This window comes from Nycticebus coucang, chromosome 7 (assembly GCF_027406575.1).
Source record: "Nycticebus coucang isolate mNycCou1 chromosome 7, mNycCou1.pri, whole genome shotgun sequence".
Lineage (NCBI taxonomy): Eukaryota > Metazoa > Chordata > Mammalia > Primates > Lorisidae > Nycticebus > Nycticebus coucang.
In genome coordinates this window covers 75,251,867-75,268,092 of record NC_069786.1, presented here as the reverse complement: position 1 = coordinate 75,268,092, position 16,226 = coordinate 75,251,867, and the positions used below count along the sequence as shown (strand labels likewise).

General features: G+C 39.9%; 1 protein-coding gene across 1 annotated transcript in view; it reads left to right on the top strand.

Annotated features, from left to right (window-relative positions):
- The window catches only part of TTN (titin), a 281,643-nt gene that overhangs the window by 213,440 nt on the left and 51,977 nt on the right, over positions 1 to 16,226 (top strand). The window contains 24 exon segments of the mRNA XM_053597943.1: positions 63 to 371; positions 487 to 768; positions 870 to 1,169; positions 1,256 to 1,549; positions 1,649 to 4,615; positions 4,939 to 5,256; positions 5,357 to 5,641; positions 5,739 to 6,038; positions 6,539 to 6,841; positions 7,243 to 7,518; positions 7,625 to 7,924; positions 8,040 to 8,342; positions 8,659 to 8,958; positions 9,969 to 10,259; positions 10,621 to 10,917; positions 11,006 to 11,308; positions 11,410 to 11,715; positions 13,135 to 13,422; positions 13,518 to 13,808; positions 13,903 to 14,190; positions 14,358 to 14,945; positions 15,035 to 15,139; positions 15,554 to 15,751; positions 15,843 to 16,139. Coding sequence (XP_053453918.1) covers positions 63 to 371; positions 487 to 768; positions 870 to 1,169; positions 1,256 to 1,549; positions 1,649 to 4,615; positions 4,939 to 5,256; positions 5,357 to 5,641; positions 5,739 to 6,038; positions 6,539 to 6,841; positions 7,243 to 7,518; positions 7,625 to 7,924; positions 8,040 to 8,342; positions 8,659 to 8,958; positions 9,969 to 10,259; positions 10,621 to 10,917; positions 11,006 to 11,308; positions 11,410 to 11,715; positions 13,135 to 13,422; positions 13,518 to 13,808; positions 13,903 to 14,190; positions 14,358 to 14,945; positions 15,035 to 15,139; positions 15,554 to 15,751; positions 15,843 to 16,139 — 9,789 coding nt within the window.

Below are 16,226 nucleotides of genomic sequence, written 5' to 3'. Positions count from 1 at the left end.
CATATTATTCAACTTGTTTTTCAGCTTATATTCTAATTCCTGTTTTTCCTTTTATTATGTAGCTAAACCAAGCCCACCTATTAATCCTGAAGCAATAGATACAACATGTAATTCAGTTGATCTAACTTGGCAGCCACCACGTCATGATGGTGGGAGCAAGATTCTGGGTTATATCGTTGAGTACCAGAAAGTTGGAGATGAAGACTGGAAAAGAGCCAATCATACTCCTGAGTCATGTCCTGAGACTAAATATAAAGTTACTGGTCTCCGGGATGGTCAAAGCTATAAGTTCAGAGTGCGAGCAGTCAATGAGGCTGGAGAATCAGAGCCAGCTTACGTTCCAGAGCCAGTTCTAGTAAAAGACAGACTTGGTGAGTAAAATGTTCTCACCTACATTTGCAAGGAAAACAGGGGTCTGATTGTATATACTTAACTGTAATATGTATTTGTGAATCAAATCTGAATGTACTGTTCTCTTTATTCTAGAACCCCCTGAGTTGATTCTTGATGCCAACATGGCAAGAGAACAATACATTAAAGTTGGTGATACTCTAAGGCTTAGTGCCGTCATCAAAGGAGTGCCATTCCCAAAAGTAACTTGGAAAAAAGAAGACAGGGAGGCTCCAACTAAAGCAAGAATTGACATCACTCCAGTTGGTAGCAAGCTTGAAATTCGCAATGCTGCCCATGAGGATGGTGGAATCTATTCCTTAACAGTGGAGAATCCAGCTGGTTCAAAAACTGTCTCAGTAAAAGTATTTGTATTAGGTAAGAATTTTAATACTTGTGCCATTAAAAATAAATTTCGATACATTTTGAGCTCTTGTCTGATTAAATTGCTTATTTAACTATTATATAACACTTTTCAGACAAACCTGGGCCACCTAGAGATTTGGAAGTGAGTGAAATTAGAAAAGATTCTTGTTACCTGACTTGGAATGAGCCACTGGATGATGGTGGGTCTGTTATTACAAACTATGTAGTTGAGAGGAGAGATGTTGCCACTGCCCAATGGACACCTATTTCAACTACATCAAAGAAAAAGAGTCACTTGGCTAAACATCTTAATGAAGGCAATCAATATCTCTTCCGAGTAGCTGCTGAGAACCAGTATGGACGTGGTCCTTTTGTTGAGACACCTAAACCCATCAAAGCTCTGGATCCTCTTCGTAAGTTGCTTTCTCGGGATATAAAAATATTGTTTGACTGACTTTAGGAATATTACTTACTCATCATAAATTTTTATTTTGCAAAGATCCCCCTGGGCCACCCAAAAACCTACACCACGTAGACGTTGACAAGACTGAAGTCTCCCTCGTGTGGAATAAGCCAGATCGTGATGGTGGTTCTCCGATCACTGGCTATTTGGTGGAATATAAAGAAGAAGGCACTGAGGACTGGGTTAAGTTCAAGACCGTGACAGAATTAGCGTGTGTTGTTACTGGACTACAGCAAGGAAAGACCTATAGATTCCGTGTAAAAGCTGAAAATATCGTGGGCCTTAGTCTCCCTGACACAACTATCCCAATAGAATGTCAAGAAAAACTAGGTAATTTGGGGATTGGCATTGTTATTTTATTTCTTCTTTAAATTATTCATATTGTGAAAATCAAAATTTAATGTCCTCGTGTTTATGTTTACTTTCCAGTGCCTCCATCTGTGGAGCTAGATGTGAAATTAATTGAAGGCCTTGTGGTAAAGGCTGGAACTACAGTCAGATTCCCTGCTATTATAAGAGGTGTGCCTGTGCCTACTGCAAAGTGGACATCCGACGGGGTTGAGATTAAAACGGATGAGCACTACACAGTTGAAACTGACAGCTTCTCTTCTGTACTTACCATTAAGAACTGCTTAAGGAAAGACACCGGGGAATATCAAATCACAGTTTCCAATGCAGCTGGTAGCAAAACAGTACCTGTGCACCTTACTGTTCTTGATGTCCCAGGTCCACCAACAGGTCCCATTAATATTCTGGATGTTACCCCTGAACACATGACTATCTCATGGCAGCCACCTAAGGATGATGGGGGAAGCCCTGTGATCAATTATATTGTTGAGAAAAAAGAAACAAAGAAAGACACATGGGGTGTTGTTTCTTCAGGAAGCAGTAAGACAAAGCTGAAAATCCCCCATTTGCAGAAGGGCTGTGAATATGTTTTCAGAGTTAGAGCAGAGAATAAGATAGGTGTTGGTCCTCCCCTGGACTCCATACCTACAGTTGCTAAACATAAGTTTAGTCCTCCATCTCCTCCTGGTAAACCAGTGGTTACTGACATTACTGAAAATGCAGCAACAGTGTCTTGGACGCTGCCAAAATCTGATGGTGGCAGTCCAATAACTGGCTACTATGTGGAACGTCGAGAAGTAACTGGCAAATGGGTGAGGGTCAACAAAACACCTATAGCTGATCTGAAGTGTAGAGTGAGTGGCCTCTATGAAGGAAACACATATGAGTTTAGAGTTTTTGCTGAAAATCTTGCAGGACTAAGCAATCCATCCCCAAGTTCTGACCCAATAAAGGCTTGCCGACCCATCAAACCACCTGGACCACCTATTAATCCTAAACTGAAAGACAAGAGCAGAGAAACAGCTGACCTTGTGTGGACAAAGCCTCTCAGTGATGGTGGCAGCCCCATTCTAGGATATGTAGTGGAATGTCAGAAACCTGGCACAACACAATGGGACAGGATTAATAAAGATGCACTCATCAGGCAATGTGCCTTTAGGGTACCTGGACTAATTGAAGGAAATGAGTACAGATTCCGTATAAAAGCAGCTAATATTGTGGGAGAGGGAGAACCAAGAGAACTAGCAGAATCTGTGATTGCAAAAGACATCCTGCACCCTCCAGAAGTAGAACTTGATGTTACCTGTCGTGACATTATTACTGTCAGAGTGGGCCAAACTATCCACATTCTCGCTCGAGTCAAAGGCAGACCTGAACCAGACATAACATGGTCTAAGGAAGGAAAAGTGTTGGTCCGAGAGAAGCGAGTTGACCTAATTCATGATCTACCTCGAGTTGAGTTACAAATTAAAGAAGCTGTTAGATCAGATCATGGCAAGTACATCATCTCAGCTAAGAACAGCAGTGGACATGCCCAAGGTTCAGCCATTGTTAATGTCCTTGACAGACCTGGACCTTGCCAGAATTTGAAGGTCAGCAATGTAACCAAAGAGAACTGTACAATTTCTTGGGAAAATCCAATAGACAATGGAGGCTCAGAAATAACAAATTTCATAGTAGAATATCGCAAACCAAATCAGAAAGGCTGGTCAATTGTTGCTTCAGATGTCACTAGGCGATTAATCAAGGCTAACCTTTTAGCCAACAATGAATACTACTTCCGTGTTTGTGCAGAGAATAAAGTAGGTGTTGGGCCAACTATTGAAACAAAAACTCCCATTCTGGCTATTAACCCCATTGACAGACCAGGTGAGCCTGAAAACCTGCACATTGCAGATAAAGGAAAGACATTTGTCTATCTGAAGTGGCGGCGGCCTGATTATGATGGTGGCAGCCCAAATCTATCCTATCATGTTGAGAGGAGGTTGAAGGGCTCTGATGACTGGGAGAGAGTGCACAAAGGAAGCATTAAAGAAACCCACTACATGGTTGACAAATGCGTTGAAAACCAGATTTATGAGTTCAGAGTGCAAACAAAGAATGAAGGTGGGGAAAGTGACTGGGTGAAGACAGAGGAAGTCGTTGTGAAAGAAGACTTACAGAAACCAGTGCTTGACCTGAAATTAAGTGGCGTACTCACTGTCAGAGCAGGGGAAACCATTCGACTTGAGGCAGGGGTTAGAGGCAAACCATTCCCAGAAGTTGTATGGACCAAGGACCGAGATGCTACAGACTTAACAAGATCACCAAGGGTCAAGATTGATACCAGTGCTGATTCATCTAAATTTTCTCTTACTAAAGCAAAGCGAAGTGATGGTGGGAAATATGTAATTACAGCAACTAACACAGCTGGCAGTTTTGTGGCCTATGCCACTGTCAATGTTTTAGATAAGCCTGGGCCTGTAAGAAATCTGAAAGTTGTCGATGTGACCACTGACAGGTGTACTCTTCACTGGGATCCACCAGAAGATGATGGTGGCTGTGAAATTCAAAATTATATTCTAGAAAAATGTGAGACCAAGAGAATGGTTTGGTCTACCTATTCTGCTAACATCTTGACACCTGGTGCTACGGTAACACGTCTCATAGAAGGAAATGAATATATTTTCAGAGTCCGTGCAGAAAATAAAATAGGCACAGGGCCCCCAACAGAAAGTAAGCCAGTCATAGCAAAAACCAAATATGATAGACCTGGTCGCCCTGATCCCCCAGAAGTCACTAAAGTAAGCAAAGAAGAGATGACTGTAGTTTGGAATCCCCCTGATTATGATGGTGGGAAGTCTATCACAGGATACTTTTTGGAGAAAAAAGAAAAACATTCAGTACGATGGGTTCCTGTTAACAAGAGCGCAATCCCTGAGAGACGTATGAAAGTACAGAATCTCCTCCCAGATCATGAGTATCAGTTCCGTGTCAAGGCAGAAAATGAAATTGGAGTTGGAGAACCAAGCCTGCCATCAAGACCAGTGGTGGCAAAAGACCCCATAGGTAAGATGTTCTTGTTTTTTCTCCTACTAATGCCACTCTTAATCTCAATCACACAGATATTAAAATTAGATAAATAAGTTACATCCATAACATCAAAACTAAATTTTAGCAAATATTTTTCCAAATAGACCTTTTATCAAATTACCTTTAATGCATAGTGGTAGATTCTAATTTTTATGAGAGAAAATAAAAAGGACTTAGTAATTAAAAAGTTGAATATCCTATCTTTGATTACCAAGATTGGCTATATCAAAACTATACATATCAAAGTATCACTAGAAGTGATTAACCATGTGTACAATTATTCTTATATTTATTTTCAGAGCCTCCTGGTCCACCAACCAATTTCAAAGTGGTAGATACAACCAAAAATTCCATAACTCTGAGATGGGGAAAACCAGTCTATGATGGTGGTGCACCAATAATTGGATATATTGTGGAAATGAGACCAAAAATAGCAGATGCATCACCTGATGAAGGCTGGAAAAGGTGCAGTGCTGCAGCACTTGTTCGCATGGAATTCACTGCTACCAGCTTGGATGAAAACCAGGAATATGAGTTCAGGGTGTGTGCCCAAAACCAAGTTGGCATTGGGCGCCCTGCAGAACTAAAGGAAGCTATCAAACCTAAAGAAATAATAGGTAAGACCCTCCTTTGTCACTTGATTCACTCATGCTTCATTTCTTCTATGATTTCCCTGTGTTCTGAAAAGTCAACTAATAACCTTAATGTCATGTGCAGAACCTCCAGAGATTGATTTGGATGCAAGCATGAGAAAACTGGTCACAGTGAGAGCGGGATGCCCTATTCGACTGTTTGCCATAGTGAGAGGGCGACCATCCCCTACTGTCACTTGGCGAAAAGTAGGTATTGATAATGTGGCCAGAAAAGGACAGGTCGATCTGGTTGATACTATGGCCTTCCTGGTCATCCCCAATTCTACACGCGATGACTCAGGAAAATATTCCTTAAAGCTTGTGAACCCAGCAGGAGAAAAGGCTGTCTTCGTAAATGTCAGAGTATTAGGTAGGTATTAAAATATTTCTCTCTCCCTCTTCAAAAACAAATTAGTTAATAAAGATGCTAAGGGGACATGTATATATGATTTTATGGTTCTTTACAGACACTCCTGGGCCTGTGTCTGATTTGAAAGTTTCGGATGTCACGAAAACGTCATGCCATGTGTCCTGGGCACCTCCTGAAAATGATGGTGGTAGCCAAGTAACACATTACATTGTGGAGAAACGTGAGGCCGAGAGAAAGACATGGTCAATTGTTACCCCAGAAGTTAAGAAAACGAGCTTCCATGTAACCAATCTTGTCCCTGGGAATGAGTATTACTTCAGAGTAACTGCTGTCAATGAGTATGGCCCCGGCGTCCCAGCAGATGTCCCCAAACCAGTGCTTGCCTCAGATCCTCTGAGTAAGTAATGTCCTCTCTTCTTCCTTTTAACTCCAGTCTCCTATTTTAGCAAGGTCATGATACCGATCCCATTTTAATCCATTACTGAAAGGGATTTCATTCATGGAAACCTGAACTACAATGAATATCTAACTCACTCATGAAAGACTTTTTTGATCTGCCTCACTTTGTACTTTTTACTTTCAACATCCTGAACCACAGTATCTATATACAGTAGAACCTCCATAGCTGACCACCTCCGTACATTGGCCACCTCCTTAAATTGACCTAATTTTTATAGACCAGACAAGCACCACATGGTGTGTATCAGTAAGCAGGCCTAGTCCCTTATGTTAACCACCTCCATAGTTGACCACTTTGTTACAGTTCCTTGGGTGGTCAACTTACAGAGGTTCTACTATACTTTGAAGCACATGGCACACTAAAACTCTTATGCACATTAACAAGGGGGATTTGATTAGGTTACCTAGATAACTTTCTAATTTGTGTTTTTCTTCTAGGTGAGCCAGATCCTCCCAGGAAATTAGAAGTGACTGAGATGACAAAGAACAGTGCAACCTTAGCCTGGTTACCTCCCCTGCGTGATGGAGGGGCCAAAATCGATGGCTATATTATTAGTTACAGAGAAGAAGAGCAGCCTGCAGATCGCTGGACAGAGTATTCAGTAGTAAAAGATCTCAGCCTGGTTGTCACTGGCCTGAAGGAAGGAAAGAAATATAAATTTAGAGTAGCAGCCAGGAATGCTGTTGGAGTCAGTTTACCAAGAGAAGCTGAAGGAGTATATACAGCCAAAGAACAGCTGTGTGAGTAGACATTGCTTCATTTACATTATGTGGTAACAGCTGATTATACTTTTTTACATGTTGACATTTCTCCCTGAGGAATCAAGCCTTAGAAATACTTGAAAAAATAGTAGAGAAAAGCAGGTTTTCAAACATTTGGGCCCACCACACATAATAAATCCATTTTAAGTCATGACCCAGCACACACATATATAACTAAAAGTTTCTTGAAAAAATATCTAGCATAATGTGTGCTGCCTGCTGATATTTTCTATTCTAATCTATTTTTAAATGGATTAATAAAAACATTAATTTGAATCCATGAATGGGTTATAGCTCACAACTTCAAAAACACCAGTGTAGTTCTCCAAAAGGAGAAATTTAACACCCCCCAAATTAATGTCTTTTCATTGTACTCTTAGTACCACCAAAGATCCTTATGCCAGAGCAAGTTACCATTAAAGCTGGGAAGAAACTCCGAATTGAAGCCCATGTATATGGAAAGCCTCATCCTATATGTAAATGGAAAAAAGGAGAAGATGAAGTTGTCACATCCAGCCACCTGGCAGTGCATAAAGCAGACAGCTCTTCGATTCTGATTATAAAAGATGTTACCAGGAAAGACAGTGGTTACTACAGCCTCACAGCAGAGAACAGCTCTGGGACAGATACTCAGAAAATCAAAGTTACAGTCATGGGTAAGTTAAGTGTTAGACAAATGGCCATCTAAATATAAAGGTCAGAAACATGTTTCTCCATCAGATCCCTGTTCTTATGTTTCTTTCCTCTTTCTGGTTCATGCAGATGCCCCTGGGCCCCCTCAGCCTCCATTCGACATCTCTGACATAGATGCCGATGCATGCTCCCTGTCATGGCACATCCCTCTGGAGGATGGAGGCAGCAACATCACCAATTACATCGTGGAAAAGTGTGATGTAAGCCGTGGTGATTGGGTCACGGCTCTAGCTTCAGTCACAAAAACTTCCTGCAGGGTTGGAAAACTGATCCCAGGCCAGGAGTACGTGTTCCGGGTCCGTGCTGAAAATCGATTTGGCATTTCAGAGCCTCTCGTGTCTCCAAAGATGCTTGCTCAGTTCCCATTTGGTATGTTTAGTTTTGTTTTGTTTTTTTCAGGGTGAAAAAAATGTGATGTTCTCTTTCTAGTCTGCTACTCGACATAGAAACTGATATTTTCCTTGTCTTCACCCATGACTTCCAGGTGTTCCTAGTGAACCAAAGAATGCACGAGTCACCAAAGTCAACAAAGATTGCATTTTTGTTGCATGGGACAGACCAGACAGTGATGGAGGGAGCCCCATTACTGGTTACCTGATTGAACGCAAGGAAAGAAACAGTTTGCTCTGGGTAAAAGCTAATGATACTCTTGTCCGATCGACTGAATATCCTTGCGCTGGCCTCGTGGAAGGTCTTGAGTATTCATTCAGAATATACGCCCTGAACAAAGCTGGATCCAGCCCACCCAGCAAACCCACAGAATATGTAACCGCAAGAATGCCAGTTGGTAAGTAGTTTTCTTTTTAGTATAATGGAATGGAGGCCCATGGAGGCCCATTTAAATCTTGGCGTAGCAGGTGATTACTATTTCTCAAGAGGAATATGTTCTCTTTATGTCTTACTATGAAGATGTACTTCATATAATTCTCTTAAAAGTGCACAGTAAAGACTGAAAAGTACATACCAGTTGGAGGATCATTAAAATGGGATGGCTGTCATTTCTTTTGAGCTTGTTCCTTAGCATTAGGGATAATAATGTGAAATGTGAAAGTTTAAACTTCTGCTAGTAAGAGAAATGCTGAGAATGCCTCTTTTGGTTTTAGATCCTCCTGGGAAACCTGAAGTTATTGATGTCACCAAGAGCACTGTATCCCTTATCTGGGCCCGTCCAAAGCATGATGGAGGCAGTAAAATTATTGGCTATTTTGTAGAGGCTTGCAAACTTCCAGGTGATAAGTGGGTCCGGTGTAATACTACACCTAGCCAGATTCCCCAGGAAGAGTATACGGCTACCGGCTTAGAAGAGAACGCTCAGTATCAATTTAGAGCAATTGCCAAGACTGCAGTAAACATCAGCCAACCTTCTGAGCCTTCTGATCCAGTGACTATCCTTGCAGAAAATGGTGAGATTCTGTTGAATATTATAGGCAAAGATGTACAGCATTCATGATACCCATTTCTCCTAATAAAAAGCTAAATCTACACCTGGAGAAGAAAAGGAAAACTGAAATGATAGGTGCTCTGTATACAGACACCAAAAACTATTATTATAAAGAATCTTTTTTTTGTTGTTGCAGTTTTTGGCCAGGGCCGAGTTTGAACCCGCCAGCACCCTACTTCTTGAGCCGCAGGCACCACCTAATTATAAAGAATCTTAAGAACATGCCAAACTAAAAGCAAGATAGAAAACTGTGAAGACTGTATAATTTCAACAGTACACATGCACAAAAAGACAAGAAAGAAATATACCAAAATGGTAACAGTGAAGATTTAGGGCTGTTGAAATTATGGGTGATCTTTACTTTTTTCTTCATACTTGTGACATTATCAAATTTCTATTTTAAACTTGTATTTCTTTTATAATAAATATATTCCTTGGTAGTTGTCAGAGCTGAGAAAGGTAAGGGGTAGGGAAAAGATGTTAGCACAGAGTTTCAGTTGGATAGGAGACATAGGTTTTAGTGATGTAGCGCACCACATGGTGACCATAGTTAATAATAATGTCCTGTACACCTCAAAATTGCTAAAGAAGTAGATTTTAAATGTTCTTGTTCAAAAAAAAAAAAAGAGAGAGATGAGGGCGGTGCCTGTGGCTCAAAGGAGTAGGGCGCTGGCCTCCATACACCAGAGGTGGTGGGTTGAAACCCAGCCTCAGCCAAAAACTGCAAAAAAAAAAAAAAAGATGAGTAGATAACATGATAGATATGTTATTAGCTTGATTTAATCATTCTTCAACGTATGCATATATCAAAACACATTATGCTTCTAAACATATATAATTAATTGTATGTTAAAAAATAAAATAAAAACCCCATTTTTGAAAGAAACTGCATACAGATTTTTTACTATTCTTACAAGGATCATGTAATATAGCTTTGCAGATATTGAATCTTTTCATCTTATTTCTTGGCAGTTCCTCCCAGGATAGAGCTGAGTGTGGCTATGAGGTCTTTGCTTACTGTGAAAGCTGGAACTAATGTTTGCTTGGATGCTACTGTTTTTGGTAAACCAATGCCAACAATTTCTTGGAAGAAAGATGATAGCACCCTGCTAAAACCAGCAGAAGGGATCAAGATGGCCATGAAGCGGAACCTGTGTACCTTGGAGCTGTTCAGTGTGAACAGAAAGGACTCCGGAGACTATACCATTACTGCTGAAAATTCAAGTGGTTCCAAATCGGCCACCATTAAGCTTAAAGTGTTAGGTAACCAAAGCACTTAATCAGACTATGGATTTTACTTTGCTTAATGGGGTGTAAACGGGACTTACACAATACTGAGAAAAGATGCATATCCTAATGTAGTACATTTTCTAAACACAGAATTGTTCTTATCACAGAACAACATTGTTTTAGAGCTGAAAACAGCATCAGAGATCACATATTCCAGTTATCTAATTTTCCATATGAAGAAACTAAGATTTTAAAAGATTAAGTAACTTTCAAGGACATGCAGGAAATTGACTATAGAAAGATTACAACCCAGGTTTCCAGACCCCATGCTATATTCATTCCCCACTTCACATATTTTAGTGCAAGACTTCACTTTTGTTTTTCATTCTCTCAGATAAACCAGGCCCTCCAGCATCTGTTAAAATCAACAAAATGTATTCAGATCGTGCAATGCTTTCTTGGGAACCTCCTCTTGATGATGGAGGCTCAGAAATCACCAACTACATTGTTGACAAACGTGAAACAAGCAGGCCCAACTGGGCTCAAGTCTCTGCTAATGTGCCCATCACCAGCTGCAGTGTGGAGAAACTTATAGAAGGCCACGAGTATCAGTTCCGCATTTGTGCTGAAAATAAATATGGAGTGGGCGATCCAATCTTCACTGAACCAGCAATTGCTAAAAACCCATACGGTAGGAATATATTCCTGTGGCTTTTCATTTTACTTTTTAAACATTACCTTTTAGTCTGGGAAATTAACCTTTCACTCAATCTCTGCAGACCCACCTGGACGCTGTGATCCTCCTGTTATTAGCAACATAACCAAAGATCACATGACAGTCAGCTGGAAACCACCAGCCGATGACGGTGGCTCACCCATCACTGGCTATTTGCTTGAAAAGCGGGAAACCCAGACACTTAACTGGACTAAAGTCAACAGAAAGCCTGTTATAGAAAGAACAATAAAAGCAACAGGTCTCCAAGAAGGTACCGAATATGAGTTCCGAGTTACAGCTATAAACAAAGCTGGACCAGGCAAACCCAGTGATGCGTCCAAGGCAGTTTATGCTCGGGACCCTCTGTGTAAGTGTTCATGAAAGAGTTCCATACCGTGGGTTAAAATCAGCACTAAACAACCAGCAATGAGATTTTAATAAAAATACTCTATCACTATTTATCCTCAGATCCACCTGGCCCACCGGCTTTCCCAAAAGTATATGATACAACCCGTAGTTCTGTGAGTCTGTCTTGGGGCAAGCCAGCCTATGATGGCGGTAGCCCTATCATCGGTTATCTTGTTGAAGCAAAACGAGCTGAATCTGATCACTGGGTGAGGTGCAATTTACCAGAGAAGCTACAGAAAACCCGTTTTGAGGTTACTGGCTTGATGGAAAACACAGAATATCAATTCCGCGTGTACGCTGTTAATAAGATTGGATACAGTGACCCCAGTGATGTGCCAGATAAACACTACCCCAAGGACATCTTAAGTAAGTATTACAAAGAGAAATATATATATATATATATATACACACAGAGAAATATATAAGGCTTTTCTTAGCAATCTTATTCTAAGAGGGAGAAGAGAACTCCCTGATAGAGATATATTTAATTTAAAGGTTTAGATTTTATAATTCCCATAGTATATTCTACAAGAGCAGAGTTGGTACTTCATGGTATTGTGAGATGGGGCACAATGGAATGCAAGGTGATGTGTGATTTGGGAAAGCTTTTCATACATGTATGAGAATTTCACATCTTCCAAAAAATGTGAAATGTAGAGATTTTATTTTGTGAATAAGTCTTTTTAATTAATCAGTGAGCTATTTATCATTCTTATGGGGTTTTTCTCCTCTTCCAGTCTACCCTCTCCATGTCACTTTCTTCTATTCACTTATTTTCCATAAGAATTTTCCCCTTTATTTAAAATATTTGGTATTATATTTAATCCTCCACGAAATTTTCTTCCTGTATTGACATACTAAAGAGAGCCAGGGTATATGGCAGAATACCTTTGCTAAATATAGAAAAGAAAAATATATAAGAATGGAAAAAAGGGGAGGATGGGTGAAGGGAGGGTAATTGGTGGGATTACACCTACGGTGCATCTTACAAGGGTACAGGTGAAACTTACTAAATGTAGAATATACATGTCTTAACACAATAAGTAAGAAAATGCCAGGAAGGCTATGTTAACCAGTGTGATGAAAATATGTCAAATTGTATGTAAAACCAGTGTATGGTGCCCCATGATTGCATTAATGTACACAGCTATGATTTAATAAAATAAATAAATAAAAAATAAAAGAATAGAAAAGAACCAAGGAATAATCATCTACTTTGTTTTAACATATATAGAGTTTGAGAGTATGTCAGATTTCATGAAAATATGAGGTGCAGATCCTGCAGGAAGAATTCAGTTAAGCCTGAAGCACATTGGAAAATGGAAAAATCAAAAATTTGTACAGAGGGCTCAGTACCCATAGCACAGTAGTTACAGCACCGGCCTCATGCACCAAGGGTGGGGGATTTGAACCTGGCCTGAGCCAGCTAAAACGACAATGACAACTGCAACAAAAAAATAGCCAGACGTTGTGGCAAGTGCCTGTAGTCCCAGCTACTTGGGAGACTGAGGCAAGAGAATCACTTAAGCCCAGGAGCTTGAGGTTGCTGTAAGCTGTGATGCCACGGCACTCTATCAAGGGTGACATAGTGAGACTCTTGTCTCAAAAAAAAAAATAAAATTGTATAGAGTATTGAAATAGTTTTGAGGATAAGAATGTTTTAAACAAAAGAAATACATTCTAGAAAAGAGACATATTTTAGAAGTGATAAGGCCAATCCTTGGAAATACATTTGACCCTTAAATTTTTTATTACTTTTGCTTTCTTCACCCTGAAATTAAACAGTTCCACCCGAGGGAGAACTTGATGCAGATCTAAGGAAAACACTGATATTACGTGCTGGAGTTACTATGAGACTATATGTACCAGTAAAAGGACGTCCACCACCAAAGATTACGTGGTCTAAACCAAATGTCAATCTAAGAGAAAGGATTGGACTGGACATAAAGTCAACTGACTTTGACACTTTCTTGCGTTGTGAAAATGTGAATAAATACGATGCAGGGAAATATATCTTGACCCTGGAGAATAGCTGTGGTAAAAAGGAATACACCATTGTAGTAAAAGTGCTTGGTAAGTCTACTGGACAAAAAGAATCACATGTGTTTAAGAACATAGTTTAGGTATTTTTTACATGTTCATTTCTTACTTACCCACTATTTATCCAGATACTCCTGGGCCCCCCATCAATGTGACTGTTAAGGAAATATCCAAAGACTCTGCTTATGTTACCTGGGAGCCTCCCATCATTGATGGTGGAAGCCCCATCATAAACTATGTGGTAGAAAAACGTGATGCAGAGAGGAAGTCCTGGTCTACAGTGACAACGGAGTGCTCAAAAACAAGCTTCAGAGTTCCTAACTTGGAGGAGGGGAAATCCTACTTCTTCAGAGTGTTTGCTGAAAATGAGTATGGCATTGGTGATCCCGGTGAAACACGTGATGCTGCCAAAGCTTCCGGTGAGCAAATGAGCTTCCACTCCATCATTTTGAGTGATGTCCTACCTTGGTTGGCTATCTGGGGCTTAGACTTATCATATCTTCTTTGCTTCAGAAACCCCTGGACCGGTTGTTGACCTGAAAGTGATGTCTGTAACTAAGTCATCTTGTACCATTGGCTGGAAAAAGCCTCACAGTGATGGTGGAAGTCGAATTACTGGATATGTAGTCGATTTCCTGACTGAAGACAATAAGTGGCAACGAGTTATGAAATCTTTAAGCCTACAGTACTCCACAAAAGAGCTTCATGAAGGGAAGGAATATACCTTCAGAGTGAGTGCTGAGAATGAAAATGGAGAAGGAACTCCCAGTGAAATCTCCGTTGTAGCAAAGGATGATGTTGGTAAGCCTCTACCTATACAGTTTTGTTTTCCTTTTATTGTCATCAAAAGTATACTTTTGAGCTCTACTCACTGGCTTATCTAAAAGTCCCTCAAAAATTATAAGTCTCTGAAAAAGTTAATTGCCCGCCCTTAAAAATAACAATAATTTATCTCTGCTATTTTACAGTGGCTCCTGATCTTGACTTAAAAGATCTACCTGATTTGTGCTACTTGGCTAAAGAAAATAGCAACTTCCGTCTTAAGATCCCCATAAAAGGCAAACCAGCTCCATCAGTAACCTGGAAGAAAGGAGAAGATCCTCTACCAACTGACACAAGAGTCAGTGTTGAATCATCTGCAGTTAACACAACTCTTATAGTGTATGATTGCCAAAAATCTGATGCTGGAAAATACACAATCACACTTAAGAATGTTGCTGGCACCAAGGAAGGAACTATCTCCATAAAGGTTGTTGGCAAGCCTGGCATCCCCACTGGGCCGATCAAATTTGATGAAGTCACAGCAGAAGCCATGACCTTAAAGTGGGGTCCTCCAAAGGATGACGGAGGTTCTGAGATCACCAACTATATCCTGGAGAAGAGAGATTCTGTGAACAACAAGTGGGTGACATGTGCCTCTGCTGTCCAGAAAACTACCTTCAGAGTAACCAGACTCCATGAGGGCATGGAATATACCTTCAGGGTCAGTGCTGAAAATAAATATGGTGTAGGTGAAGGCCTCAAATCAGAACCGATTGTTGCTAAACATCCATTTGGTAAGTGTCTCAAAGTCAGAAAACATAAAGCAAAACATGGTTTTGAGGAAGTTCCTTATTATAAATCTTGCATTATCTACTCTTTCTAGATGTACCTGATGCTCCCCCACCTCCCAAGATTGTGGATGTCAGACATGACTCAGTATCTCTAACTTGGACTGACCCCAAGAAAACTGGTGGCTCTCCAATTACAGGTATTTGGTTTGCTCTTATTCTACAACTTTCACATCAAGGTTCCTTCCAAATATTTCCCTGAAAACAGTTCAACATTTTCTCCTTATTAATAGTACTATCTGCATTTTTCTTTTACTATATATGGCTAGTATTAATTTCCTTGAAAACCTCCTAATGTAAAAATTAGTAAAAATAATCTTTCTTAGTGATAATGTCTATTTTTATAAGTTAAAATATTCAACAGAGGGGACAATAACTATACACATTCCAAGAGAAAAAAGAAATGGCTCTATTTCTGGGTAATAAATGTGTGGATACTAGCAATAATGATTATCTGTTCAAATATAAATAATTTGGACAAAAATATTTATATTATAAAATCAGGCTACATTTATACTTTCTATGTGAACTGACACACCTCGGGTCTTTCACAGGGTATCATATTGAGTTCAAAGAAAGAAACAGCCTTTTGTGGAAGAGAGCTAACAAGACTCCTATCAGAATGAAAGACTTCAAAGTGACAGGACTAACTGAAGGTCTCGAGTATGAATTCCGAGTTATGGCAATCAATTTAGCAGGTGTAGGCAAGCCAAGCCTGCCATCAGAGCCAGTTGTGGCACTTGACCCAATTGGTAAGTCATTACAGGATGAAAACCTCAGGCGCATTTTCTGTATAAAGAACAGATTGACATTTGTTTGACTTATTTTGTTTTTATATTTTAGATCCACCTGGAAAACCTGAGGTTATTAATGTAACAAGGAATTCAGTGACTCTCATTTGGACTGAACCCAAATATGATGGTGGTCATAAGTTAACTGGATATATAGTGGAGAAACGGGATCTCCCTTCTAAGACTTGGATGAAAGCCAATCACGTTAATGTACCTGACTGTGCCTTTACCGTAACTGACCTTGTTGAGGGTGGAAAGTATGAATTCAGAGTTAGAGCAAAGAATACAGCAGGTGCTATCAGTGCTCCATCAGAAAGTACAGGAACCATTATTTGCAAGGATGAATATGGTAAGTCCATTTTATTTTTTATGTGCTTTGTAAAAATTGGAAATTAAGTCTCCTCAATTTTCTGATTTAAATGAATTTTTTTTGCCT